General features: G+C 37.4%; 2 protein-coding genes across 2 annotated transcripts; one reads left to right on the top strand and one right to left on the bottom strand.

Moving 5' to 3' along the window:
- Positions 1–87: 87 nt before the first annotated feature.
- Positions 88–20,674, top strand: mtap (methylthioadenosine phosphorylase). The gene is made up of 8 exons (XM_032563706.1): positions 88–220; positions 2,560–2,646; positions 2,758–2,816; positions 2,908–3,075; positions 10,735–10,837; positions 11,836–12,075; positions 18,009–18,131; positions 19,843–20,674. The coding sequence occupies exons 1-8, from the start codon at positions 197–199 to the stop codon at positions 19,879–19,881; spliced, it is 843 nt and encodes a 280-aa protein (XP_032419597.1). The 5' UTR covers positions 88–196; the 3' UTR covers positions 19,882–20,674.
- Positions 20,675–21,784: 1,110 nt separating this feature from the next.
- On the bottom strand, positions 21,785–24,523 carry cdkn2a/b (cyclin-dependent kinase inhibitor 2A/B (p15, inhibits CDK4)). The gene is made up of 2 exons (XM_032561835.1): positions 24,107–24,523; positions 21,785–22,759 (listed from the first exon to the last, which is right to left on the bottom strand). The coding sequence occupies exons 1-2, from the start codon at positions 24,227–24,229 to the stop codon at positions 22,508–22,510; spliced, it is 375 nt and encodes a 124-aa protein (XP_032417726.1). The 5' UTR covers positions 24,230–24,523; the 3' UTR covers positions 21,785–22,507.
- Between the last annotated feature and the right edge of the window lie 3,415 nt (positions 24,524–27,938).

The following is a 27,938-nucleotide window of genomic DNA, read 5'->3' on the forward strand; positions in this document are numbered from 1 at the left end:
TAAGCGATATATAACCAAAGTTTGGCTTGTAAAGGAAATAATTGACATTCGGAGGTGGTATATTTTTTCGAGGTGCTTTTATTTTTCAAATCACCGAGCAGGAAGAGACATACTGGCGCTTCATAGTCCGGACGGATGTTAATGGTGAAGCTCCTTCTTCTATTTGACCACTTTTACTTGCAAGAAGATAACTGTAATGGCGTCCTCCGTGCCCGTAAAGGTATTAACTATTGTTTCATGCTACATTGCGAGCATTGTTAGCTGAACGTTACGTGGCTGAGCTCGCTGAAAGGAGGGGGACGAAGCCATATAATCTTAATTATATATCAAACCTGGAAGTGAAGGAACAAACATTGTCTTGACGTTAGCATTGTAACTAAGCTACTTCACAGAGTACCTTGACTTTAACACTTAGCTAAGCACATCTGTGGGAACTCGTGGGCTTTCATTCTGGCAATAAAATGTGTGATTTTCATCAGAATTTTAACCATACCTAAACACGTGGCTGCCTGAGCGCACCCTGCTGTTTTGTCACCACGCATACTGACTGGCAGGGTTTGTGTGTCCTAGTCAAACACTGCAACGAACAATGGATCAATCCTCCTTTAACTTGAAGACGATGGCCCACCTTAATAGTTTGTCTAGTGCCTAAATTGTAGGAATTCATAATTAACATTTTTAAAGCTGCTTTTCAGGCCATTCTGTGAAGTGTTTTAAACTCATGATTTCAACTGCAACACTTTTATTTCAAAATGCTGTGATTTACCTTTTGGTTGTAAACTCAAGATAAATCCTTCCAAACCAAGCTTCCTCTGCTGACATTAATGTGACATAGCCGTCGGAAGTTTAGTTTGGATAAGGAAATATGAACTCTGGCTACATGCCATTCCACTTTCCTGGTAAACTACGGTACTCCTAAACTGTGATTCAATCGAAACAGAACTTTTGGATTTCTGGTTTCTGTATCTATCTACTAAACAGGAACATAAACCAATTTGTACCAGTAAAAGTTCTGAATATGTTTCCAGTCATTGTCACTGTTTGCTTCCACTTTAGCATCAACAGCAGCATCCTCAGGTTGCATCTAAAGCAACCTGATTATCAGGTTGCTTTAGATGTCTGATGTCTGACAACCTGATTATCAGGTTGCTGCCTGATATGACTGAAACCCTGTCTCAGACACATCAGGTTAAGTCCATTGCATGACATATACAACTCAACATTTGTACTACTAATGCAACCTGATAACATCAAACATTGTCTCTGTTTATTTTACTAACCAAAATTAGTCTTAACAGAGAGCTAGCAAGGCTTTTTCTGTCTGTTTGCTTTTTAAAAATACATTTTTTGACAATGTGCTGTGGAAATCAGTACTTCATTACCTCTCTGTGTCATAATTGTCACTGTACATATATTGCCACCTTCCTAAAATAATGGCCCAAGTCATTTTTTGCCCACACAAGGGGCATCAGGATCTATTTGGTCAAACCTATTCATATGAGATCCATATGGTCAACCATATGGATCTCATACAGAAATCAGACCTGCTTAAGTATCTGTTCAGCCTGAGCATAATCCATACGGGCTTGATGTTGAACTCTTTGTTACTATCCAGTCAACATTCAGATATGGGGCCCAGAACATTAAATAGAATGTGTAAATATGCTGAAAAGTGGGCGTTGATGGAAATGTCAGCAACTTGGATGATGTTAATTTGCATATACAGTTTTTTTTTTTTACAGGTTAACATTGAATCTAAAGTGTGGCCTTTATTGCATGATATATAGGCTGAAACCAGGTGATACAACCTGGTTTTGTTTCTATAGGACTCATTTGGGGTCCCATATAGGCCTATAACCACTTAGGCTGAGCATAAAACAGAGGCCAAGGTGGACATGTTTTTTCTGTACTCCAGTTTCAATAATTTCTTTAGTTGCTTTTATTAGTTAAAGAAAAGATAATGTAATTTCAGAGTCAAAATGTACTGTCAAGTGTCTTAGTTTCAGAAAGGAGATACCCAAAGATATACAGTAGATGATATGTTAGGCGCACATACACTGTGTTCCAAATTATTATGCAAATTGGATTTAAGTGTCATAAAGATTAATTTTTTTGTTGTGCTATTAAATTTATAGATTGTATTGTGTGTCAGGGCTCTTTGAATCACTATAAGTAATTTCAGAGAGCTGGGTTGATTAGTTTGTCTGGTGAGCTCAATTAAAGGAAATCTACTTAAGAAGGATGTTCCACATTATTAAGCAGGCCACAGGTTTCAAGCAATATGGGAAGGAGAAAGGACGACAAACAGAAATTTGCAAGACAGAGTAGTTGTTGTCAAACTAAGCTTGTATTTGTCAATCATACTGGTGGTTGCATTGCTGCCTCTGATGTGTGTTATCTTTTTCAGTGTACACCACAAATTTGTATTGGCAGGTGGAGTTCTTTGTTTCTTTATGCAAAGTGTATTAAAGTGCAAACAAAGACAAACCATTACAGCTGGATGCAACCACCAAAATGCAGCTCATATCTTTGTGACTTTTTACTTTGTTTTCTTTTTAGATAGGAATCATTGGTGGGTCAGGTCTTGATGATCCAGATATCCTGGAAGGAAGAACAGAGCGTTATGTTGACACACCATATGGAAAGGCAAGTTGTTTATTCCAAAGCACACTCTTTGGTGTAAAGAGTAAGCCTTTCATGTGTCCTGTTTTGACTTCATGGTGTATTCTGAAAGATTTCTCTGTTTTGCTTGAACAGCCCTCAGATGCTTTGATACTGGGAAAGATTAAAAATGTGGAATGTGTGCTCCTTGCAAGGTAAGCTCTCCTGTGCTGACAGTATGCCTTGGGAAAAGGGCTAGTTTTGGGTATTGTGTGCATATCAAATTGTGATTTTTGCCAAACGTAGACATGGGAGACAACACACCATAATGCCGTCGAACGTGAACTACCAGGCCAATATCTGGGCTCTTAGAGAAGAGGGCTGCACTCATCTGGTGGTAACCACGGCTTGTGGCTCCCTGAGGGAAGAGATTCAGCCTGGTGACATCATCATCATAGATCAATTCATTGACAGGTCAGTGACGTGTGCCATGTACAGTATGTGCTTTGATCAACTGATTCCTGACTCCTCGAGACAGTAGCTGCTTACCAATATGAAGTGATGCCAAGATTGGAAAAAGTTTTGGTTTCAAAACAACTAAACTTTCCTGGAGGTTAATATTCATTTTAAGATCCTTCTCGGGAAAAATTTCAGTGTCCATAAGGTTCTATGGGTGAAAAGGCCATAGACTGACTCACCGACTCGCCAACCTGTTGCTTCTTGCAGCTGGGTAAAAGAACCCTTTAAGACTTTCTCTCTTGCATTCTGTTGTCACAATGTGGAAATTCATGTCACTATTGTAAATGTTGGGAAAATGCTTCCCGCATTGTCACGATAAAAACATATTGCAACACAGCTGTTATTCATTTGAAATAACAGTGGTGTTATTTCAAATAAAAAAACAAAATCCACAGACTTTTATACATTAAAATAATGATTTTTATCAAGATTTCTTCCAATAAGAAGCAAAGCTTTTACATAAAAAAAAACAGCAGTAGTTGGAGTAAAGAGCATTTCTAACTATATTTTAGTGAGTTTTGCCCAATTGCCAACTTGTTTCAAGCCCAGTTTGCATTTTAGAAATATTCTTAAGCCATTAAGTTCAATGTATTTCTAACTTCTACAAAATATCAACACTTGTTCATGTTCATTCTTGCCATCTCATGCCTATGAAAATTTTGTCTCATTTTTATGTGCACATTAATGACGGTTATCAGTTTAAAGTCAGCATTGACGTTACCATTATCATTGTTGGCACCAGAAGCTGAGGTCACTAAGAATGTCTTCTGTAAATAATGATGATAAATAATAACTAGGTACAACCTGAACTTACAATGTACCAGCATTTATATCGTTTTTATGAGCAGAGAGGATACTGAAAGCTGTTTTTAATTAGGTTAATGCTATTTAATGTTCAGAGCACTAGAGTTGTTTTGATGCTATAAATAGAGACATAAGCCCTGGTGCTTTTGTTTTGGCTGTTTTGCCGAGTGTTTATCAGACCCTCGGAATCTGACCAGTTGCTAACCAGTCAAACCAGACCATTCTGAAGAGCACAAACATCCAGGAGCTACTAAAGTAAGTCAAAGAAAAAAATACAATTATCAACCATATAACATCAACTTAATGTGCTTTTAAATAAAGTCACTAAAATGCATTAAATCATCTTAAATATTTTAAGCTGCTGCTATAAATGTTAGCATATGATAAAGAAGGATTAAACAATGCTGTTACTTTTAACACTGTGATCCATATCAAGAAATTTAACAATAAAAAAATAATACACAAGGGTTTCCATTTAAAGCTCAGTTTATTGTGTGGCAGAGGGGACAGCTGTCCCAGTAATGCTGATATGAAACAACATTTACAGAGCTGCAAACCATCTGCTACCTCAGCAGATGGCCTGACCAAGCAATTAGGTGAGATGAGCTTGTTTCACAAGTCACTTTATAAAGAGAAGAACAGCACACCTCTATAATATTCTGTGCAATAAGAACACCAGCTTATTTAAAATATAAAACAACAATAAAACATTTCTGGGTATCAAATGTAATAGTCAATATGTTGAATTATTTAAGCCAAATTTGGGATAATTGGGTTATATATTTAAATATTTTCTCCTAACCACCTCATTCTTTTCAAGCACTGTTTTTACACACAAATACGATGTGAAGTAGAACAAATGAAGTGTGACTAGCTAACGGTGTATTTGTTTATGAATGAACCCCTTTGACTTGACATCAGCTGATGTTTTGTCTAGAGACGAGGATCACTTTAGAGCAGAATCTGTGTAAACTTTCAAAGTGTTCGGATATCCGTGTCAGGAAGGAAGAAGGATTTTTTTTAATAATGTTTGATGTGATATGAGAAAAGCAGCGTTTGCCTTTTTCCCTGAAGTGTGGGGAGGAGGAAACTGAAGACTTCTCCAGAGTAATTTTTGTAGCAGTTTGCTGAAGTGAAAGTGAAAAGTTAAAGAAATTGACAGCGTGATATTTCACCGCAGACACTACTAAAATAATTGTCTTAACTTTTGGGACAGAGATACTACTATATATCCTTGTGTTTTGTTTTGTTTTTCCATGAGTCTCTACATTCATTCAGTGAGATTTTGTTCTTCCATGAGAATTTCTGCTGTCGGTTCACTTTGAGTGTTTATACACAATAAGTTGATTAGTAATTTGCCAAACCTGTTTAACGTCTACTTGGTCTGTGTGTTTGGTTTGGCAGTTAGCTAAAAGGAGGGTGAAATGTCTGCGTTTGTTGAACGTCTACGATCAAATGTTTGGGGGTTTTTCAATACTTGGTGTGGACTTTTGCAGTCTTCATATGAGCTTTTTATATTAAATAACTGTTAATAATTGTTGACCGGGATAACTTTTTTTTAAGATGATTTACAAATCTCCAGACTGGAGCTGACATTGAAGAAGCAGAACTTTACTGATGTGGGAGGATTCTTCTGCCCAAGGTCAGGATGAGGTCAAACTGAATCAGCATTTAGTTGGCATGGTAACATAACTGGCTGTGGGTCAAATTAAAGGTAGTTTCAGGAGGTAAAGGTAGTTTCTAACCTGAGAAGAGGTTTTGTGCTACTGCAGTGTTCAGTGTTTTGACATATAATGCTCATTGAAGTGAGAGGAAATTATGTTGGACGTTCAGTTCAGTGCAAAAGTATTCATACCTCTGGAACCTTTAAACATGTTGTCACGTCACAACCACAAATGTCTGTGTTTTATTCAGATTTGAGCACAGACTTTTTTAAGTGGAAGGAAAACAATGAATGGTTGTCTATTTTATAGTTTTTATCAAAAACAAATATCTGAAAAGTGTGGTGCAAATCTTTATTGAGTCCCATATTACTGTGATCACCCTAAATCAACTCCAGTTCAAACTCATTTTCATTTTGGGCCGTATCAAAAATCTGAATGTTCTTAAAGGGCCAAATGTGCCACAATGCATTATTAAAACCAATTAAATTGTTAAAATATCAATAAATAGCTGTTCCTTCAGGATTTTGTGACTGTTTTAGTAATTTTTTTAAAATCAAAATTGCACATACTGTGGTGCCAATTTAGAAATGTTTGTTAGGAATTTTTACGATGTTTGCACTAATGTATGATGCTAAATGTGACTTTTTATTACTCAACGTTTTTAACCAATTTTAAGAAAATTTGTAGTAAAATCAGAAAAAAATGCGGAGATTTGTTGATTTTGTGTGAATTTTGTAGATTTGTGAAAAACTGGAGGGAGTTATTTATGTTATTTGGAGTCTAGGGGGCCACATAAGAAGCTACGGCGGGCCAGATTTGGCCCCCGGACCTTGAGTTTGACACATGTGATTTAGGGGAACCAGTTCCCTTCAGAAGTCCTATGACTAGTAAGTGAAGTCTGTCTGTGTGTAATTTAATCTTGAGATACATTATAGCAGCACAGCAAATTAACGCATAGATGCTAATATTTTTGGCTGACAGTGGTGGGACATTGTGATTAAGTAAAATAGTCTAAATGTGGGTTTTTCTCATTTCATGAAGTCCCGGTATTAACATTTTTGCTTTTAGGAAGGACTCTGAGGTTTTTTAGAAAACATTAATAACAAAATGAGAATAAAGGAAAAACGGTGATGGAATACCCAGGCATTTATTGCTTCTCTCCTTCAGGTGTTTTGTCTCACATGTTCAGATTGCTGCGACTGATGGTAAAAATAAAGATCTTTGTCTTGTTGGTAAGAATTTCTTCCTCAGCTGTTTGTCCCCTTGAGGCGAACACTCTGCTGTTCTTTTTTTCTCCATACATTGAAAAGACAGCCAGTTTAGATGGTAGCATGCCATCTCCAAGACATGGCTGTGCATTTTCCGAGTTCCTATTTGAATCACGACCATTGTGACCCGCGAGTTGGCACAAGGCGAGTCTTAATAACTCTTAATAATAATAAGCTGATCTTAATAACCTGCTCTCCAACATTTCAGCCTGTGGTTTTGTTGCGTGCTTTGAGGAACCAGATGAACTATCCTCACCATGACTTATTCATCCGAAATGAGGAAGTTGAACATTGGGACTTGTTCAGACTTGTCCGACTGCATGTGATTGCATCGCTTTAGCTCAGCCCATCTCATTAACTCATCATGCAGAAGCTGAACATTTAATAAGCAAATGCCTTTGTCTGTTTGTACCTATGTCCTGTGTTCCTTTAAATCTAGATCTCAACTTTGTCTTTGCTTCCATTCTCTCTTTGCAGGTGACAGCCACAGATCTTTGCGGTTGATTAAATAGCTAACGTTCAGCTCCAAACTGGCTGGGCTGCATTTTTAGAAAATTAAATGTACTCGTCGTGCATGTTTAACGGCTGCTGTCTCACAGGAATAATGAGAAGTTTCAGATATTCGCAACATGTCTTCATTCCTTCATTTCAAAGTACCATACGCTTACTGTTAAGGAACATTTGGTAGTTAAGGAACATTTGGTAAATGCCTTCTCACAATTTTGTTTTGAAGCCAACCTGTGTCTGGTTTTTCCTGAATATACCTCAGATTTTTACTTCTTATTAACAAAATCTTAATCAGACAAGTTGAAAAGTGATTGTAGTTCCAGTGAGATAAGTTTACGTACATAAATTGGCATAACTTTTTAAATTTGAGCTTGTGTTTATTTATTTTGAAGTGTTTATTTCCCAGGTGGGATGATCATTCAATAAACAAGTTTGAGTAAAAATAAAACGTAGGTGCAGAAGTTTGATCTTTCTTTAATCCACGCTGAGTCAAAGTCAGTATATACATACAGTACATGCCCCTCAACATGATACTGCCTCTACCATGCTTACCAGTACTTCAGTGTTCTTGAGTTCGAAAGCCACACATTGACTCCTCCAAAAATAAATTGCAAGCATTAGTGGGATGCATTCATATATTTTAGCTTATGAGTATGATTTTGACCCGGTGTGGATTAATTAGAACCCACAATGAATTCAAATATACAGTATGTAACCAATTCTTATTTTTGACTCCTTCATTTGTATCTTGTGTAACCATTCTATTCTGCAAAAAGAGTGGTTCGAATAAGTCATCACAACCCCTAAATAATATTCTTAACATTCAAACACTCAAATGTAAATTTCTGACTTCCTTTCATTAATGTTTGTCTTGTATTGCTAATTCCTTGTGGTTGTATCAGGAATATACACTGCCTGGCCAAAAAAAAAGTCGCCACCAAAAAATGGTCGCACTCTCTAATATTTTGTTGGGCCGCCTTTAGCTTTGATTACAGCCCGCATTCGCTGTGGCATTGTTTCAATAAGCTTCTGCAGTGTCACAAGATTTATTTCCATCCAGTGTTGCATTAATCTTTCACCAAGATCTTGTATTGATGATGGGAGAGTCTGACCACTGCGCAAAGCCTTCTCCAGCACATCCCAAAGATTCTCAATGGGGTTAAGGTCTGGACTCAGTGGTGGCCAATCCATGTGTGAAAAAGATGTCTCATGCTCCCTGAACCACTCTTTCACAATGTGAGCCCGATGAATCCTGGCATTGTCATCTTGGAATATGCCCGTTCCATTTGGGAAGACAAAATCCATTGATGGAATAACCTGGTCATTCAGTATATTCAGGTAGTCAGCTGACCTCATTCTTTGGGCACACAATGTTGCTGAACCTAGACCTGACCAACTGCAGCAACCCCAGATCATAGCACTGCCCCCACAGGCTTGTACAGTAGGCACTAGGCATGATGGGTGCATCATTTCACCTGCCTCCCTTCTTACCCTGATTCGCCCATCACTCTGGAACAGGGTAAATTTGGACTCATCAGACCACATGACCCTCTTCCATTCCTCCAGAGTCCAATCTTTATCCTCCCTAGCAAACTGAAGCCTTTTTTTCTGGTTAGCCTTACTGATTAGAGGTTTTCTTACGGCTACACAGCTGTTCAATCCCAACCCCTTGAGTTCCCTTCGCATTGTGCGTGTGGAAATGCTTTTGCGTTCACAATTAAACATACTCCTGAGTTCTGCTGTTGTTCTTCTTCGATTTGATTTGACCAAACGTTTAAGTAATCGCCGATCACGATCATTCAGGATTTTTTTCCGATCACATTTCTTCCTGGAAGACGATGGTTCCCCACCATCCTTCCAGTTTTTAATGATGCGTTGGACAGTTCTTAACCCAATTCTAGTAGTTTCTGCAATCTCCTTAGATGTTTTCTCTGCTTGATGCATGCCAATGATTTGACCCTTCTTAAACAGACTAACGTCTTTTCCACGACCACAGGATGTGTCTTTTGCCATGGTTGTTTAAGAAATGAGGAGTTACTCATTGCATCAGCTGGGGTTAAATAACTTGTTGCCAGCTGAAAGATAATCGCCTATGCAGTACTTATCCAATAGGAGGCTTGTACCTATTTGCTTAGTTAAATCCAGGTGGCGACTTTTTTTTTGGCCAGGCAGTGTATGAAATATTTAGTAAGTATGCAATGTGGAAAATACACTTTAAATACAAACGAACTGCATGGCCAAGGATAACTCGTTTTTCTTGATACCATCAGGCATTGTTCTTGGCTCATGCTTTGTCCCACATAAATCGTTGCTTTTGACGGTAAGCTTTGCAAAGCTTGCACAAAGTATTTAAAGGCTGACATTAATCATCCAATGCCACGGTTATGAGTAACAGTCGAGGGCAGGGCATCAGAGGTGCTCATACTTTGGATGTCTAAGATAATTATGCTACGACTCTATGATCTCTGAGAAAACACAAGAAAGCAAGAAGAAGGCACTTTCAGTCAGCCCTACCTTTCATTTAGTATTCCTTTCTAGAGGTATCAAACTCATGAAAAAGAATGCCATATAAAAATCTGAACATGTTTTTATGCTCATAGAAGGCTTGAAGAGAACAAAATGTATTCTTCCTTCACCTTCACTGACCCCAAAGCTCATGGGATTCATGACAAAGAACCAAGCTGGAAGGCTTCAGCGAACCACAGAAGGCCTGATGTTCTCGGCTCGCTGGGAGAAGTCAATAAGTTATTTGTGTGCTTGCCACTGTTTGTCTGCATTTCGAGCTCATTGGAGACGGGATGAAGCTACGGCTGACTCAGGTCACTGGCACAGAGGACACTTGTTTTGTTTTGTTTTTTAAAATAATGCTGCTTTTCTGCCACTACACTTTCATTGTCCTGGATAGATGAGAAAAGCAGTGCATCAGTGTTATAACAGACTGTACAAGTGTACAGTATAGAAACCACTCAATGCACATTGTTGATGATGTGTGGATCTTAATGCATTTTGCAGTATTAATTTGTGCAAAAATACATATTGCAAAAAGCTGATTGCACTGGATTAAATAGTAGCTTCTTAAATAAACACCATGCTGTTTTCTCTCTGCAGTAAACCCAAAGAACAGCAACATTCACTTTGTAAAATTAAGCACCTGGTTATTTGTAATATTATCGGAATATTATCACAGTAACCTTCCCCAACATTATCGCATGCATTCCTGATATGCTATTCAGATTAATATTCAAATTGACAATTATTTTTAAGAGATCTTTTGTTCTAATGTAAGATATTCCACTTTGATATGGTTGATCTTGATTTTGGCATGAATTTGCAACAGCATTTGTAAATTGGTTTGAGTCTCTCCTCCCTAGGACGACCAAGAGGCCTCAGACGCTGTATGACGGGCAGCCCACCAGCCCACCGGGGGTCTGTCACATCCCCATGGCTGAGCCTTTTTGTAACAAAACCAGAGAGGTGAGTTGGTTTTTAAAAAAAAAAAAAAAAAGGTACGATGTGCTGGTCACCTTACACAGAAGTGTGATTCTGGGGCCAGGCTAAAATAAAACATCTTGACTGGAGCAGAAAAATACACTTTTTAAAAAAGAATTAGGTGTGAGTGTTTGTGTGTGCGGGGGTGTGCATGTGTGTGTGTGTGCGTGCGTGTGCATGGTTGTTTGTTGTGTGTGTTTGTGATGGACTATTGACCTCTCCAGGATGTACTCTTCCTCTCCCTAGAAGGATAAGCAGGTATATCCAAAGGATTTCTGGATACTATTATTATCATAAATATCATTAGAACCTCTGTGCTGGTGACTTGGACTCCAGCTGCATTACTGCTTAATTCTGAAATAATTTGTGTCTAGAGTTAAGACCAAAATTATTCATACCCCTGGCAGCTTTAATAATGTTCCTTCAACCAAAACGTTCCTATGATAAGGCATCTCAAAAAAAGATAATGAAATTATATAAAAGGAGTGACAAACTTAAAAAACAAAAATTATTCATACCATTCTTAATAATCAATCGAACCTTTCCTATTATTGAATACTATCTTTTTTGCATGTTTCCACTGGTATTTTCAATTATTTCTGATGACGTGCTTCAGGACCTGTAGGCTGGTAGAGCTCTTTGCCACCACCCTAATGTTTAGCTTCCTCCACAGATTTTCTGTCAGAGTCAAGTCAGGACTCTGATAGAAAATCTAGGCCACTTGGCAACATCAGAGACATGTTGGTAAAATTACCTTGATTGGTACAAAGATAAGTGGAAGTCTAAATCTGTCGTGTGTGTGTGGATATTTTTGACATAACTGTAGATGTAAGTTTGGGATTACTGTCAAAGAATATTTGCCATACCAGCAGGTGGCAAAACCATAGAGGAACAGCTGTTACCTATGAACTGTTCTCCTTTCTAGAGGTCAATAATGCTTCATAAACAGCCAGTTTTCTTAGGTGTTCTGTTATCTGTAACAGGTTCTGGTGGAGGTGGCGCGTAGTTTGGGTGTCAAGTGTCACGTACGAGGAACCATGCTGACCATCGAAGGACCCCGCTTCTCCTCGCGGGCAGAGAGCCTGATGTTCAGGCAATGGGGCGCTGACGTCATCAACATGACCACCGTGCCGGAGGTTGTCCTCGCCAAAGAGGCCGGCCTGTGCTACGCCAGCATCGCAATGGCAACAGACTACGATTGTTGGAAGGAACACGAAGAGGCAGTGAGTGGCAAGACAAACCATTGTTCCCACTAATTTGGTTTTCTCTAGTTGTAACTCAGACTCCAACGCGCTGCTGACATGTCCTGCTGGAAGAATTAGTTGCGTCAGACCTGAAACAGCTGAGTACCGCTTCATTGCTAAATTAAATAAGAGGACGATGTTGATCATTCGGTATTTCTGGACAGTTGTGTTGGTGACGACTAAACCATGGAAACCAAAAATATAACAAGGATCAGATTTTCTTTTTTTCATTTTTGTTGTACTGTAATAACCAACTTTACTGTAAACATCTAAGCAGCTATCAGTAAGAATGGAAATTTATAACTTGCAGATGAATATCATTTTGACATATTTGTGAAGTCTTGAATTTTCTCAGTGATGCACAGAGAGATCTTCACTTCTCTTTCCCTTAAAAATTGAACTGGCACATCTTTTCAAATATGCAGTGTCTGCGGGGCAATCTTTAAAAATTTAGTGTTACTGGCCCATTAAGATATTAAGCACTAGTGGTTGTGGTTGTCACACCTTTTTAATGTCCATGAAGGACTGAGACAGCGTCTGTAGGCTGACAGAAGTAGGGTGGTGGACCCTATCTTTCAGCTTCAAAGGTAAAAAATACACAAATTTGAAAAGACTTGCTCTATTAGCTTCGACACTATATCTGCTAGAATTGTTTCCCAACTGCTGAATCCTTTTGTCCTGTAAGCAAGGCAACATTGTGGTAGTATTCTTTCATGCAGCTGAATGGCAGAGTGCAGCAACTTGTGGAGGAGGGGCTGTTTCTCTGGGATCACATTAAACCTTATTTTTCCAAACTTGCTCACAACTTGCTCTACTGTAGTTGCTGCCTCTAACAAAGGAAGAAAGAAACAAAGAAAGAGAACGAGAGAAAAAAACAAGTAAGATAACATGCTTTATGTGGTTAGTCTTTGTCACTTTATGCCAGTGGTAATAAGGAAACTAACCTGAAATATGACATACAGCTGTTCACAGTTCAGCAGATTTCCTCTGATAACTCAGTGTCAGTCAAAAGATTTACTTGGACTCTCCTCTGCCATGTTGTGTAATAAAGCAATTATTCTACAATTATATCCCTGTGTCCCATGATAGCTGTCACATTTAAGGCTGGGATATGACTTTACAGGAGGTGAAGATGATAATCATTGACTGGATGCTCACGTCTGATGTTCTGTTTACAGTTCTTTTTGTTATCAGAGAAAGTTTATATTGCTCAGTGTTTCCTTGTGTAATGCCATTTTCAAAGTGTATCCATTTTGTAATTGCCAAAATGTTGCGGTCTTGCACAGTATGGATCACGTTTTCAATTTTTATTATCATATTGAGCTCTCAGAAGTCTCTCCCCTTGCGCCCCAAGTGATCCACAGTTATTGCCTGCGGCTTCCTATAGCTTCCGAGTGGCGTCTCCTGTGGCAGCCACTCTATATAAACCAGTTGATAGTGGCTATGTGTGTGCGCGCGCGCGCATGTGTTTGTGTGTGGGCGAATTTTGGCTTATTTGTCAGTGATCCAGCTTCACTTCCGAGTTCCTGCAGCTGACCTCTTCCCCCTCCTGTTGCAAAACACTCGCCACATCCTTCCGCTCGTCTCTCCCCCCATTAACTCTGGCCTGCTGCTACCTCTTGGCCTCTCCCTGTTTACTCCCCTCCCTCCTCACGCCACACACCCCCACTCAGCTTGGCCTGCCAGCCTCCGGTGGAAGCCCTGCCAGAGGAGGTTGAGTCACAATGAGTCATGACTTCATGCTATCAAAAACCACAAACACAAACGTATTCATTAAGCATGACATGAAAACAGAGGAAGGCTACAGGAGGTAAAAACAGGACGGATGTACCAGAATGCTTGACTGTAATTTATACTTTATGGCATTTTCAGACTATGTCTGATATGAGCTGTGGATATATAAAATATATTTATACTTAGGGTTAAATATACTTTATAATTTAAGTATGATACTTAAAATGTGCGTGAAATAAAAACAGGGTTTTTGTGCAGTCTCAAACAGTATGAAGAAGTGCTGTAGACATTTGAAATGTAAAAGAAAAATACTAATACACAACAAATATTTTAAAAGCAAACATGTTTATATTGTGTCATTTGCTTTTTTAGATATTTCCAAGTCTGGTTGATGAAATGGCTAATTTCATCAACCAGAGCATTCTTTGTGATTTGATATTTCCTAAGATGCATACAAAATTATATTTAACAGAGATGCATAAATTAGACACATTGTGGCCAAATTCCAGTCACCGTGTTTTGTAAAGCTCAGAACTGCTGGTTTCAGTTTTAACACATACAATTTTTCTTTAAGAAATTAAAGTAAAACACTTTCCCGTCTACTTTCTTAACAGTAAATGGTCATAGCAACAATAACAACAAAAACCCAACAACCAAGAGGACGACTGTTATTTCTTAAAAACAGCCCACTGTTACACAGATGTGTCTCCTCCAGGATCTGGGTTAGACATATCTTTACAGATAAAATAAAAGTAAATAATTTACACCATACTCTGTTTACAATTCAAATTGAAGCTCACTTACTTTTGTTTCTATTTCATGACTCAGAATTTCTGAGTTTGTCAAAATATGTTTTACTTCAAGACGGAAAAAACCCAGTGATTTTCAAGTTAAGGGGGGCTATTATGTAAAATCAACTTTTTTGACCTTTAGTTGTGTTATGTTTTTCCCCTCGTGAAAACAAAAATACTCGGGGGGTGTTACTTTGATTCTTTAATGCATGTTTGAGGAATCCTTTGGTCTCCCTTGGTGCCAACACTCTAACATAGCGACACATATTACAAAGCTCCTCCTTGGAGCTGTAGTCTCCAGCTGACTGAGCACACTTCCTTGTGCCTCCCCCACTCAGCTCCTCCAGACTAGCAACAGCAACAATTACCAAAGACCTTGTGGAACTGCGAGTCTGCTGAGCTTATCATGCAAACTATTTCTCAGTTCAGCACTCCTAAGAACTGTTGCTAATGGCATAATGAGAAGTTTTGTTGTGATGACATGCTGAAGGCTGAGTGTCAGAAGGAGCAGGGTCTTCTTAAAAAGACTGAGGCCCAATTTCAAGGTGTCTTTTTTTGCAAAGTCAGATTTGTTTTATGTCACGGAAGGTAACTATGTTACCTTCCGTTTATAAAAACGGAAGGTAACATAGTTACTTGGATTTGCTATGTTACATTGTTGAAACATTTGTTTGTTTTAGTTATAGATACTCCATATGGAGGTTTTATGAACCATATATAAGAATTTTTATATTAGGACCAAAGAAGATGCCACGCATATGTCAGAACAGTCACCGCCACATAGCTTTGCATTTAATAAACTTATTAGTTAATATTTGAAGTTGGCTTTAGCATTTCATGTGATTATCTGCACTCTGTAGAGCCCTTACCTTTACTGAGAACATGCTCAACATTTCCTAAGCCAGCAATATCTGTGGCAGACAGAATTGGACTTTAGTTTTCATAAAACAAGACAACTTTGATGTAATGTTATGTTTCCCGATATTTGCTATGTAGTCTGAATGAACAGCCAATAGTTCACAGTGGAAAGCAGAGTTAGGTTCAAAATTATTCAAACCTCTTCTTTCATTCAACTGAGAAGTTTCTTGCTGATAGGAAGCGAGTCAAGCGCCTCTCAAAAGATGAAAGTATCACTCAAATAACCTTTTTAAAATTTTATTAAAAATTAATGTTAACAGTTTTTTTTAAACCATTTTCAGTAATCAGTTAAAATATTTGTCATTACAACCCTCCTTGTCACTTTTGACCAAACATTTTTTCCACTAGTAGTTTGATGATTTGCCTCCAGTGATGAGCTTCAAGTCGTTGGAACACCTCTCTGCCATAACCCTAATCTCTGCACAGATTCTCTAACATATTCAAGTCAGGATACTGGCTGTTGTAAATATTACTTCCAGACAGAAAAAAAAAATTAATTAAAAGGAAACTTGAAACCTAAGTCTTCCAAATAATTTTGTCCTTTACATTTTCTGTCATCTCTTTTTATGGTTCTTCAGACTGCCACCTCAGTGACACTGAAAACGATTTGCATTAAGTGTCTCTGCTTGATAACTGTCGCACAGAAGAGAGTTGTCATCAGTGTGACCTGGTATGAATTAATGTGGTGCATTCACTGTTCAGAAATCAGCTCGTATTTGAAAGTTTCCACTCAGCTGATCTATTGGAGGGTAAAAATGAGCAATTCCAGCCTCTAGCAGGTTTTTGGAGAATAAACTATTCCAAAAAGCTGTGTATTTACTAGATTGTCAAGAAAAATTAATTTATTTGTCATGAATATCAACTTGTGGTTAATTTGTCACATTGACTCATGAGTTACATATTTACCCAACCATAAGATTGGTTTTTGACTTACTGACTTAAACCCTGCAGCTACATGAAAACTTGTACAACGTGACGGTTCTGAGAAAATTAGCTACTTGCTTAGTTGGCAGCCTGAATACCCTTAGGCCGATACAATCTTAACCTTACACAAAGCAGCTGTGTGAATGAAAGAAAACGGTGCAAAACATTTTTTTATATCTCACCAAAAACAAGTCAAACTATTTACCACATGATGCATATGCAGTAAGTAACTTGTCCATTAGCCCAGATTTCAAAATGTGAAACTTTACAATTTTACTTAAAATATTGACTAAAACTTAAAAGAAGGAAAATCTAGGAATTAAAATTATTTGTATATCTGAAAAAGTGAAAAGAAGGCTGGAAGGTGTTTGCATAAAGTGTTTTAGTTATATGATTCTTTCCGAACACATTTAAATTGATTTATTAATGTACAAGAATTTGTAAACATCCCATCATAAATATATCTCTATAGCTTGTAATATTGAGCAACAGCTGGTATTTTATTTCCACAAGACAGAATTCTCCTATTTTCATAACACTGTCAAAGCTAAATGAATGGTGATCAAATGTCGTTTATAAAAGAGAAAAAAAAAACATTACAGGAAGAAAACCATATTAAGTCATGCCACAAACAATGTAGGAAGTAAAACAGAGATGTGAAAGAATGTGCTTTTATGAGATAAAACCAAATAGAGCATTTTTCCTGATATGCAAAACTCACATTACCTGCTGCACATTACCCTGACCACACTGTCCAAACAGTGAAACATGATAGTGGCAGTATCATGCTCAAGGGAGGATTTTCTTCAGCAGGAACAGGGAAGCTGTAAGAGTTGAACAGATGGAACTAAAAACAGGGGGATCCTGGAACAAAAGGACAGTGACTCTAAACATGCAGCCTCCAATGTGATGGTTTAGTTCATAATGAGTCCTAGAATGTGTTAAAATGGCACAGTCAAAATCCAGACCTAAGTTAAACTGACGTTAAGCAATTTGGGGGGAAAACACACCAAGATGAAACACAGTACAGCCAGTATTCTGATTTACAATTTAGGCACCAAAACTCTAATAAGATCCAAAGTTTATATTCATATTTATAAGACCTAATTTATATACACTATACATATATATATATATATATATATATATATATATATATATATATATATATATATATATACATATACATATATAAAACCACTTCATATCGTCTAACTTAAATCAATTAAGGTAATTTGTGTATTAAATACCAAAAGGATTTTTCTGAAATTTTTTTTGCTGAAATTCAAATGGTTAGACTTTACTTTTACCATTTCTTTAAAATTGAGACTGGAGAGAAAAATTAAATGGAGAACGGGCTCACAGCACTTCCTCAGGACCTTATTTGGAGTTATGACACAGGCATTCAAACAAGTAACCCTCAAACCAAAAGTGAAAAAAAAAAAAACATTGATCATTTTGTTTGGAATGCAGAAGATCAGTGACATTTAGAGGAAGAGAAATGTTCATTTCTGTAACGCTGCTGCCGTTCTTCCTGTTTTTCAGGTCTGTGTTGATAATGTCCTGAAGACGATGAAGGAGAACGCAAACAAAGCCAGCAGCATCCTCCTGACTGCAATACCGCAGATCAGCCAGATGGACTGGACTCAAACCACCAAGAACTTAAAAGTAAGATTCCAACAAAATTTCATTAACATCTGGCGACAGCGTCTGCTTTTGATTTATAGGGTCACTCTTAAAATTGTCTCCCGCTGCCGTTTGTTGTTTATTTTCACCAGCCAAACCACCAAAGATGTCAATGCACAATCCCCTTAAATCTCTGTAAGACTGCCCTTTGTTTCACCTTAAAATAAAAACAGACTTTATGATGTTATATGTTAGTAACGTCTTGTAGAAGTAATTACAAGTACAGCAACAACAAGGCAAAAACACAGAGGCTAGACATTTTTTTGTGTTTTTTTTACAATGGAAACATTCTTTACATGCATTTTGAGCAAGTTTTCTAAAATTCCAAGAGTCATTCAAAACATGGACAGAATAAGTCCATGTTTTAAATGGACAACAGATATCTGTTTAAATGGCAACAGATATTTTTGTCTTTTTTTACTTTATATACAGTTGCATTTAAAATAAGAGGATGTTTATAGAAAGTGGGAAAATTGTCAAATTCATCCAATAGCTTTTATTTCCATACATGCAAATGCACTGAGAAAACCGTATGCTGTATTCAAAACATCAAGGAACAAAGTCAGAGATATCAAATATGTTGCCACTCTACAGAAAGTGAGGAAACAATTCCTGTATTAAACTGAAAACGGCTTAAGTATGTAGTTTATGTGAGTCACTAAAGAACTTCGAATTTAGGTTAAAAGTCATATTTAAATGTCACAAATATTTTTTTTCCTCTTGCTAAAAGTAATATTAACATTTTCAGTGGCCCTAGTCAGCTTCCCAATTACAACCTGTTAGCCAGTGGGAGCTAAAAATTAAGCTGATACTTGGAACCGTGATGCTGCTCGCTTTCTGATGCATTTGGGTTCCCTGTCCTGCTGAAACAATCAATCCTGGGACATTCCCTCTTCTGCATAAACCAACATCAAGTTAAACTGACTCACATTTCATAGTGTGTGACCCAGCGCCCAACGCTTTAATTAGAAACATTCTTTATTGTGCCTTCAATAGACATAGCTGTCTACTAATTGTTACAGTACTCACAAGTAACTAGAGCTTTGGTCACCGCAGAGCTTATTCTCAGAAAAATGTTTGCCATTCCGGTTATGCTTTGGTTGATTGCGATGGTATTTTTGCATTTTCTTCCCATCTTTCTTGTTACCATTTTGAGGCACTTGACCTCATTTTAGTTAGCCTACAGTTTTCACCACCTGCATATACTTTTACTTTTCCACTCAACTTTTTAATCAATGCCTGGAACAGATTTTCAGAGGACTGTGTGATAACCAGCACATACAACTTCTCCTGAAATAGGAGCCACCTGTTTAAAACCTGTCTATTTGCTGATTGAACTGCATGTTGCAGGTGTTTTAATCTTGTGTAACTGAACAATTCAGTTACACAGAATCAGCAGCATGCACGTCATGATTGTTGGATATGTTGTATTTCTATTTTATTGTCTACTCTATTACACCTACTAAGAAACTATTTGTCAGATAAAATGATCATTTCTAACAACATCAGAAATTAATCTAGCGAGAGACGTTAGAAATCCATTATGTTGAACGCGATAGTATTTTCCTCATTCGTCGCATTTCTACTTGCGAAAGAACTCAAATGCTCCCAAGCAATCACTCAACATCTTCCACAAATCTAGCATAACATGTGAAATGAAAGGATAACGACTTTCTTCTTCTTTTTCTTACAGTCTATGGCGCAGTCTTCGGTAATGCTACCGAAGCATTGAGTGGGCGTAGAAGACATGAAGCAGAAAAGAGGGGGGGAAAAAAAAACAGACACCACGTGCACGTATCCCAGCACAGACGGCGGACTCTGACTCTGTCTGTGGATTCATTATCGGTGAATCACAAGAAAAGTGCCTCACAGGAATAATGCACCTCTGTTTGTTTAGCTGGAGTCTCATTCGGTCAACTCCTCAATTTCAGTGTGCATCCCGAAGCATTTCTTCAAACTGATTCACAGGTCACTTCTTTCCACCTTTTGGTAACTGCATTTGAAAAGTCTTGAAATTATACTTGATATGTTGCAGACTTATATTTTTAGTATTTTATAAACCTTTACACTTTCTATATGTCCTGACTTTCAACTGTCCGTCTTAGTTTCAGCTGCAAGACTAGCATATACTTATCAAAGTCCTTACCAAAATATTCTAAATGCCCACATAATTCTTAATATTTGGAATGTTTTTCTGCTTCTAGAAATTACATTTTATGATCTTTACTCTTATCCTCAGCTCTTACTTTGCGTATAATTGGCAGTAGAATTTGCACCCATATTTGTAACCATGCTCAAACATTTCATGTAGAGATTTGTAATCATTTATTGAACTTGTATGTTTATTCCACATATTTGAGTAGATGTAAAATGCATCATTTATATTCTATCTTTGGCCTTGAATTTTCATTGCACTATATGCTGCACAGTATGTCTGAGTCACTTACATTTCCTGTTTTTAGGCTGAAGTATAAATTCATCATGCATGAGCAAAAATCTGAATAAAGTATAAATCAAAACTTTGAGGTCTTTGCTCAGTTTCTTAACGAAAAATGAACATTTGAATAATTTTTTGTAGTTTTGATTACTTTGATCCAGTTGATGCTGTAAATCAGAATTTTCCATTAATTTCTCTTTTGACATATGAGCTAAACTAAAACGGTTCAACAGATTAGTGCTGTAAAACTTAGTTGAATGGCACCTATTAACTAAGTCAATTAATTTTAGAATTATAAATAAATCAAACTAATATTTTGTCTTTGGGTGACTGTGGCTCTTTGGTAGAGTAGTCGTCGTGCGATCGGAAGGTTGTAGGTTCGATTCCAGCTTCCTCCTGCCACATCAACATGTGGCAGGACATGTGGCAGGAACCCCAAATTGCCTACCGATCTGCGTATTGGTGTATAAATGTGTGTGTGTGTTTGTAAGTGCGACTGGGTAAATGTGACTCTACTGTAGTGTAAAGTGCTTTGAGTGGTCAAAATGACTGGAAAAGCGCTATATAAGTTCAGTCCGTTTACCATTTAAATTGAAAAACTGCAAATGTAATTTAGTCACTTTTTGTATTTTATAAAAAGATATCTATCATAAGATTTTTTTCTCTAACACAAAAAAATCTTATGATAGATAAACATCTTTTTTCTTTTCATTTTTCTATGTATTCACAATTTGGATACCCAGTCTGTTGTTTCATTCTAGTATATGCGTATATACTATCAAAATACAATATAACTCACCATGTTTTAAACATAAGGTCATCACACTGCAGATAGACATGATCATGAGCACAACTGCACTGATTAGACTTTTTCAGGCCAATTCGGATTTCTGACTTTCTCTGAATTCTGACCTGCCGATTCTGATTTCGCCTATTTTGTTCCTGTCATCTGTGACGCATAAAAGGGAAACATGCTGCTGGTTTGGGCAACCGTTTTGAATATGACTGGAAATTAAGAAATTACAAGATTGTCGTTTATCCATCCGAGTATAAGTCTCCGGTTTAAAAATGTCCATCAGACCACATGCTGGTGGATTTAGACTAAAACTGATGACAGCTGATAGTTTCTGCATTTGCTGAATAAGGGGATGAAACAATTTTATTTGACCTGCATATTAAAGGCAAACGGGAAAAAAGCAAATCTCTAGCCACTTTATTGGTTTAGCTCTAGTCCAGAGCATAATTGCTAAGAGGAAACATTTCAGCTGTTATTCACCTGCACGTACAAAAGTAGTTTTAAAAACAATTAGGAGGCATAGTCCATATGTTTCAAATGTTTTACTTGCACTACAATGTTCAAAACTCCCCAGTGTAATGAATATCCTTAAGTCATTTCTTTATTTCATTTGGGTGTAAAGACAATAATTCACCTTTATGACAGCCTGAAGCATGCTTACTTTTGCCTGCAGTGTTTCAAACTCATATAGGCTATCCCCATAACCTTTTTAAATTAAAGTGCAAACAACTATACAAAGACATAATATCTCAGTGTATAAGTTTCATAATAGTGCATAAAACAAATATGTGCAACAAGTTATGGCTTCTAAATTAGCTTTCAAGAAATTCTTCATTAAACAAAAGTTTAAGCAAAATATTCATATTTCAGAAGAACAGTAAAAAAAAAAAAAAAAAAAACATTGTATGAACATTTACCAAACGCGGTTATTTAATAAAATTTATAATCCTAAGCCGAATTCTAAAAGTAGACCATTAAAAGTCCTGTTGTACCCTACTATATTATAAGCATTTCGTTAAATAATAAACAAATAAATATAAATTAGGGCCCTTTCGGGCCTTATTCACGGTTCTCAATCAGAACCAACTGAATTAAATAATGTTTCATATGAAGACAGGCACATAGTTATAGAGTCTCCAGGACAGCAACAACATCCGTGTGACCGTTCTGTCTGGCCAAATCAATCGGGAGACAGTTGTCCTTGTCCCGGGCCTGCGGGTCGGCCCCGGCTTCCACCAGAAGCTGCACCGTGTCCAGGAAGCCCGTTCGGGCCGCGTCATGCAGCGGGGTCGCGCCGGTGCTTTTGTCCGTAACGTTTGGATCCGCTCCGCGCGTCAGCAAGAGCCGAGCCACCTCCGAGCTGCCCATCATCATCACCTTCAGGAAAACCGAGCCAGGCGTTTTTAATGAATGTATTATTTGATACAAAGGCCTATGACACTGAATAAAATGCTCAAACACAAAAACCGGTTCCTCACGAATTATTTAATGCTTAATAGACACATGCGGGAAAATAGAATGATATGTGCATTTATTTATCTAACAAAATAAATCCCATTTTATTAGTGTTACTTTATGTCTCGCTATTGCACTACTACTGTTGGACTTGCGCCTATCAGTCTACCGACTGGCCAATGACTTGTGATACGCTGCAGACATTTTTATATGCCAAACCGGTCGACACTGTTAAGGTAACCGAAAACAACAAAAACCGCCATGTTCTCAATAATTATACACTGCAAAATTTTAATTTGCCACATATATGCCAAAATGGTACAGTGCGCCCAAAACGCTAAAAAAAAAAAAAACCTTTAAATGACAGAAATGAAATACTCACACAAAATTAGCTATTGCTCTTAATTTTATTTTTCATTTATTGGTATTCTTTAATTTGCTTTAAAATCACATTTTCTACATAAATGCACTAGGAACTGAGTTATCTTGCATCGACCGTGTTTTCTAGGTTACATGCTGTTTTACCTCGTCTATTAAACGTCTGTTTGATATTATAACAACTGTTTTACCACAGTTAGTTGTACAGTAGGCAGTGCAGCACTTAACAATAATTTGACAGTCAACACTATAGTACAAAACTCAGTCAGTTAGTACTTTAAAGTGTTTAAAACTTGCCAAACAGGATAAAGCATTGTCTTTGTCAGAGTCTACTTTACAAACACGCTTAATATTAGATTGGGTCTTACATGACTTGGATATATTAGAAATTATTTGCAGTCAGCATACATATTATAAAAAGCACAAGGTGTGCATTCCATTCATTGATTGGTTGATTGATTGTCTTTACGGCTGGTAAATAGGCTACTCCCTTTTTACAGTCCAACCACAATGTTAAGAGTGAAACCAATGCCCGCCTCGGCTTTTAATAAGGTAAACGTTACGATGAAGTCAAAGGTTTCCTGCGGGTTCGTTTCAGCACAGATCGCCGCTGACTTTATCAAACCCAATTATGTATATAGAGAGAGTTTTATTCGCCCCCCTGAATAACCGTCCACTTTGGAGTACAGATTATAGCGCTTTCGCTGCCTTGTCTGCCAGTTATTACCCCGTCTGCTTTTTGAGGTACTATTTGTACATAGAAACCAGACTGAAACAACTAAAAGTACACGAGATGCAGTAGATGCATATAAAATAGCCATCGCTCCTTGTTTTTTTTTGTTGTTGTTGTTGTTTTGTTTTTCCTCGCAGATGCTTCAGGGAGGTACTGACCTGTATTGCTCTTCGTCCAAAACTATTCACCCCGTTAACAGGAGCCCCTTGCAGCAGCAGAGCCTCCACCTCTGCCGTGTGTCCCTTCGCTGCGGCTGTCGTCAGTTCATCCTCCAAAGTCATTGTCGGCGACAATATCCGTCACTGTCCTCCTCTGACAGGTACCCTGACGGCGATGCTTATTTGAGGAACAACCAGCTCACAAACCCGTCCGGGCTCCTTATATTGGCGCCGATAAACTACTCACAGCTTTAAAAATGAGTGTTCTAGGATTTAATCCAAGATCGTCTCTATCTTCGTTTTGCTTTTTCTTTACTCCGCCCCAAGAACCTCTGGGTTCGGTCAAAACAAACTGCGCTCGTCCACCGGCTGTCGGACGGTGTGTGTCCGGGCTTGTCTTGTATTTAATGAATGGGTAGCGTCATCATCTGCTGGGTGGCGTCACCATCTTCTGCTGGGCTGTTGCGGCAACGCGCATGCGCATGAATATGAAACTCATTCCTGCGCAGTAACACTGTAGCGTTAGATTTTAAACCTGTTGTAGTTGTCACCTGAAGAATAAAATAAAGTCACAAAAACAGAAGTAGAGTTGAATAAGAATAAAAATAAATCTTAATAATAAAGAATAAAATCCTTCAAATGTACATTAATACATAAACACCAGACTGAAACACAAGTACAGGTACAAACTAATCACACACACACACACACACACAAAGGACTAACTAAGGACTAACATTTGTCCCCCTGTTCTCTTAAAATAAAAACTAAGTTGGTAGAGGGCTATTTAGTGTAAAGACATCACCCTTCAAAGCTTCGCAAGCTTTCAAATCACAATGGTAATCATATATTACCAGGGTACATTCTGACATATTGGTGGTGTTATAAGCATAATATTTTTGCAGAAAATCTTTACCAAAAAAATCATAAATGGGTTTATTGTTGTTTTTTGTAAGATTTTGTGCTGACTAAAGCATCCACTTAGTTGTTCTGGTTTAATGCTACTGCATTAACATACAGTAGATTGTTATGATATCACTGACCACAATATGGTGCCATGTTGTAGGAGAAAAGTTAGAATGCACTTTTTTTTTTTAGAATTCCGCAACCAATAATCTATATCATAATCTCCAGTCTAATTTACAAATTAAATATTCTTTTCTCGTGATAAACTTAGAATAAGATATTATATATACACACTGCCTGCTTTCATTTACATGTGCAATGATTCATATTAATTTTAGTCAAAGTATTATACTGCAAAATATTACATTATCAGAAAGATTTGCTGAGTTGTTACTGATTAGATTTGTTACCATTTAAATTTTTATCTCTTCCTGCTTTTCTCTTGGATTTACAGTGCTTTGGAGAAGTATTTGCTCCCCTTGCAGATTTACTCCCTGGTTGTTTTTATGCCCCTTTTAAATACTGCAGACCATCAAGCTATATTTTTTATCAGACAAAAATAACATAAGTAAATTCAAGATTTAGTTTCTAAACTGTTTTTGCTGGTAGCACCATCCCCAGTGGCAACAATGGCAGTCAAGAGTTTGAAATAGATGAAATCTGCAAAAATGTTTTTACATCTCTGTGGAGGAACTGTAGCCCCCTTTTCTTTGCCGAGTTGTTTTGTTTTGTTTGTGCCACATTGCAATATTTTTGAGCATAAACGTCTGCCATATAACTTCTGTATCAGGTTTACGCCCTGAATTTGACTGAGTCACTACAAAACCTTCTTACTGACTTGTTTGTTTACTTTGGCTCGTTGTCCTGTTTGTGTGTAACCCATGTGGGCTTGAATTTAAGGTCACAAAGTAATGCTCAGACATTCTTCTTCAGGCTTCTTTTTGCTACTGAGCAGTATTTATGGTTTCCAGCTGCTATGCCAATAGGTCCCACATTACTGAAGTAGCTCCACACCATCACAATACCATCTTTATGTTTGACTGCATGTATGATGAATTAAAGTCTCTGGTATCATTAAGATGTTTTTGGCAAATGTGGGAAAGGCATTTGAGTTGATTTTGGCATTTACTTTGACCTTTTGGAGGTTTTGCCGAGTCTCTTGAACTGAGACAAGTTAGGCCTGCACTGCTTAGCTGTTCATTTAGGTTCTTTTATGGCCTTGTGGATCAGTCATTGGACGGTTAGAGTAACGTAACAATGTGTGGTTACACTGTTTCTTTATTTGTGGGTAATGTCTCTCACTGTGATTCATCCGTTTGTATGAAGTGTAACCATTTCCTGCATAATAGATGTCAGGGATTTTTTTTCTTTCAGTTGTTTTTGAATTCTTTTGGATCGGGGGATGATGTGATGAATTTTGAACTACTTCTAATCTACTTCTTGTTGTTATACAGGTTCTATTATAATGATTTCCACATGTCACACAATTGTTAGTATTAACATTTCTGTACTTTTTGTGACAGTATCATCATCTTTCACGTCTGTTTTCTGTGGATCTATATGATTGCTCTGGGGCATAACCTTAGACATAACTGAAGAAACCAGACTAGCCTTACAAAAAACTGTGTCCCATGTTTCTGTAATACTTTAGCTTACATTCGCTGACTGTTTGTTATTGATTAATGTACATACAGAAACATAATTTGTCCATGAGTGCAAGATTGCTATATAAGACAGCTGCTCCTTGAACAATTTGTTTGGCCCCAAAAGAAAATTCTGCTTGTGGCCCTGCACAACCATGGACCAGCTAACCTTTCATGCAGCTTTCTCAGGGTTGTCTGCTGAATGTGGTGACAGAAACAGATCAGATCAGATTTCTTGAAGAAGATCTGCTTTGTTATTGTGCGTCTCTTTTGGAAGACATAATCTGAACGTGAATCCCAACTGCAGACATGCACAAAATATCTGATGTGGTAAAGACATAGAAGAGCATGCTGGAACACAGTGGATTCTACAACAAAGTAGCTCAATATTCCTGATTTTTTTATTTTTATTTTTTAATTAAATAAAGAGAATGAGATTTTAACAGTATTTAAATAACATAAAGAAGTTACTTTTATGTTTGAGACTGGGTTTTAAGTTAATTACGGTGCGTAGTGATTAAATCCCTTTTTCTAATGTTTTCACAAATTATAACCTACAAACCTAAAAAGCCATGTTAAGAGATGACACCAGACATATTCTCCCTGAATCAATAGTGACTCAGACACACAGCTGTATGCGCATGAAGAAACACACTGCAGCCCTCTGTTTTGGGTTGATTACCGTCTGAGCAGCATGCAGAGACTTGCTTTACATATGTTGGTAAAAGGAGTTGTGGATATTTTCCTTTTTCTTTCCAAAACTAAAGGGGTTGCTGACTCATATCTGAGCCAGATGAAAACACTAACAAAGCAGTGATGTCTGGGACCAAATGAACAGTACTATAGGATAGGAAAAGTTTTCTGCATGTGTACACACAAACTGGGTGACCTATTTCATGAGTCATTGGGCCAGTTTGGCTAGTTTAGCATACAAAGGTAGACTGTCAGTAATTATAGTGCAAATAAATGTCATGTTTGCTTATACCCATTTGGAAAAGATTACTTTGACTCAAAACATTAAGTCAAACAAACAAACAAAAAAAGAATGCAATACTTTTTAGTTTATACAGTTTTCATATTTTTTGAAAAAAAAAAAAAAACTAACTATGAAATGTGAATGGATTTGTCTAAAAAAGTCATAATGTAATAAATCTAATAATCATAAAACATGGTTGATGTCTCAAGGTTTCAGTGCTTTCATCATGTTCTTCAATCAAAGTGCCACCTATTCAAGTGCATTAATCCATCCTGCAAGAAAACAATCACAGAGCATGACCTCAACA

This window comes from Xiphophorus hellerii, chromosome 5 (assembly GCF_003331165.1).
Source record: "Xiphophorus hellerii strain 12219 chromosome 5, Xiphophorus_hellerii-4.1, whole genome shotgun sequence".
In the NCBI taxonomy this organism is placed as follows: domain Eukaryota; kingdom Metazoa; phylum Chordata; class Actinopteri; order Cyprinodontiformes; family Poeciliidae; genus Xiphophorus; species Xiphophorus hellerii.

Coding starts and splice junctions, on each gene's coding strand:
- mtap (XM_032563706.1), top strand. CDS start 197: ATGGCGTCCTCCGTGCCCGTAAAG. Junction 221..2,559: donor CGTCCTCCGTGCCCGTAAAG/GTATTAACTATT, acceptor TTTTCTTTTTAG/ATAGGAATCATTGGTGGGTC. Junction 2,647..2,757: donor TTGACACACCATATGGAAAG/GCAAGTTGTTTA, acceptor TTGCTTGAACAG/CCCTCAGATGCTTTGATACT.
- cdkn2a/b (XM_032561835.1), bottom strand. CDS start 24,229: ATGACTTTGGAGGATGAACTGACGACAGCCGCAGCGAAGGGACACACG. Junction 22,760..24,106: donor TTGGACGAAGAGCAATACAG/GTCAGTACCTCC, acceptor GTTTTCCTGAAG/GTGATGATGATGGGCAGCTC.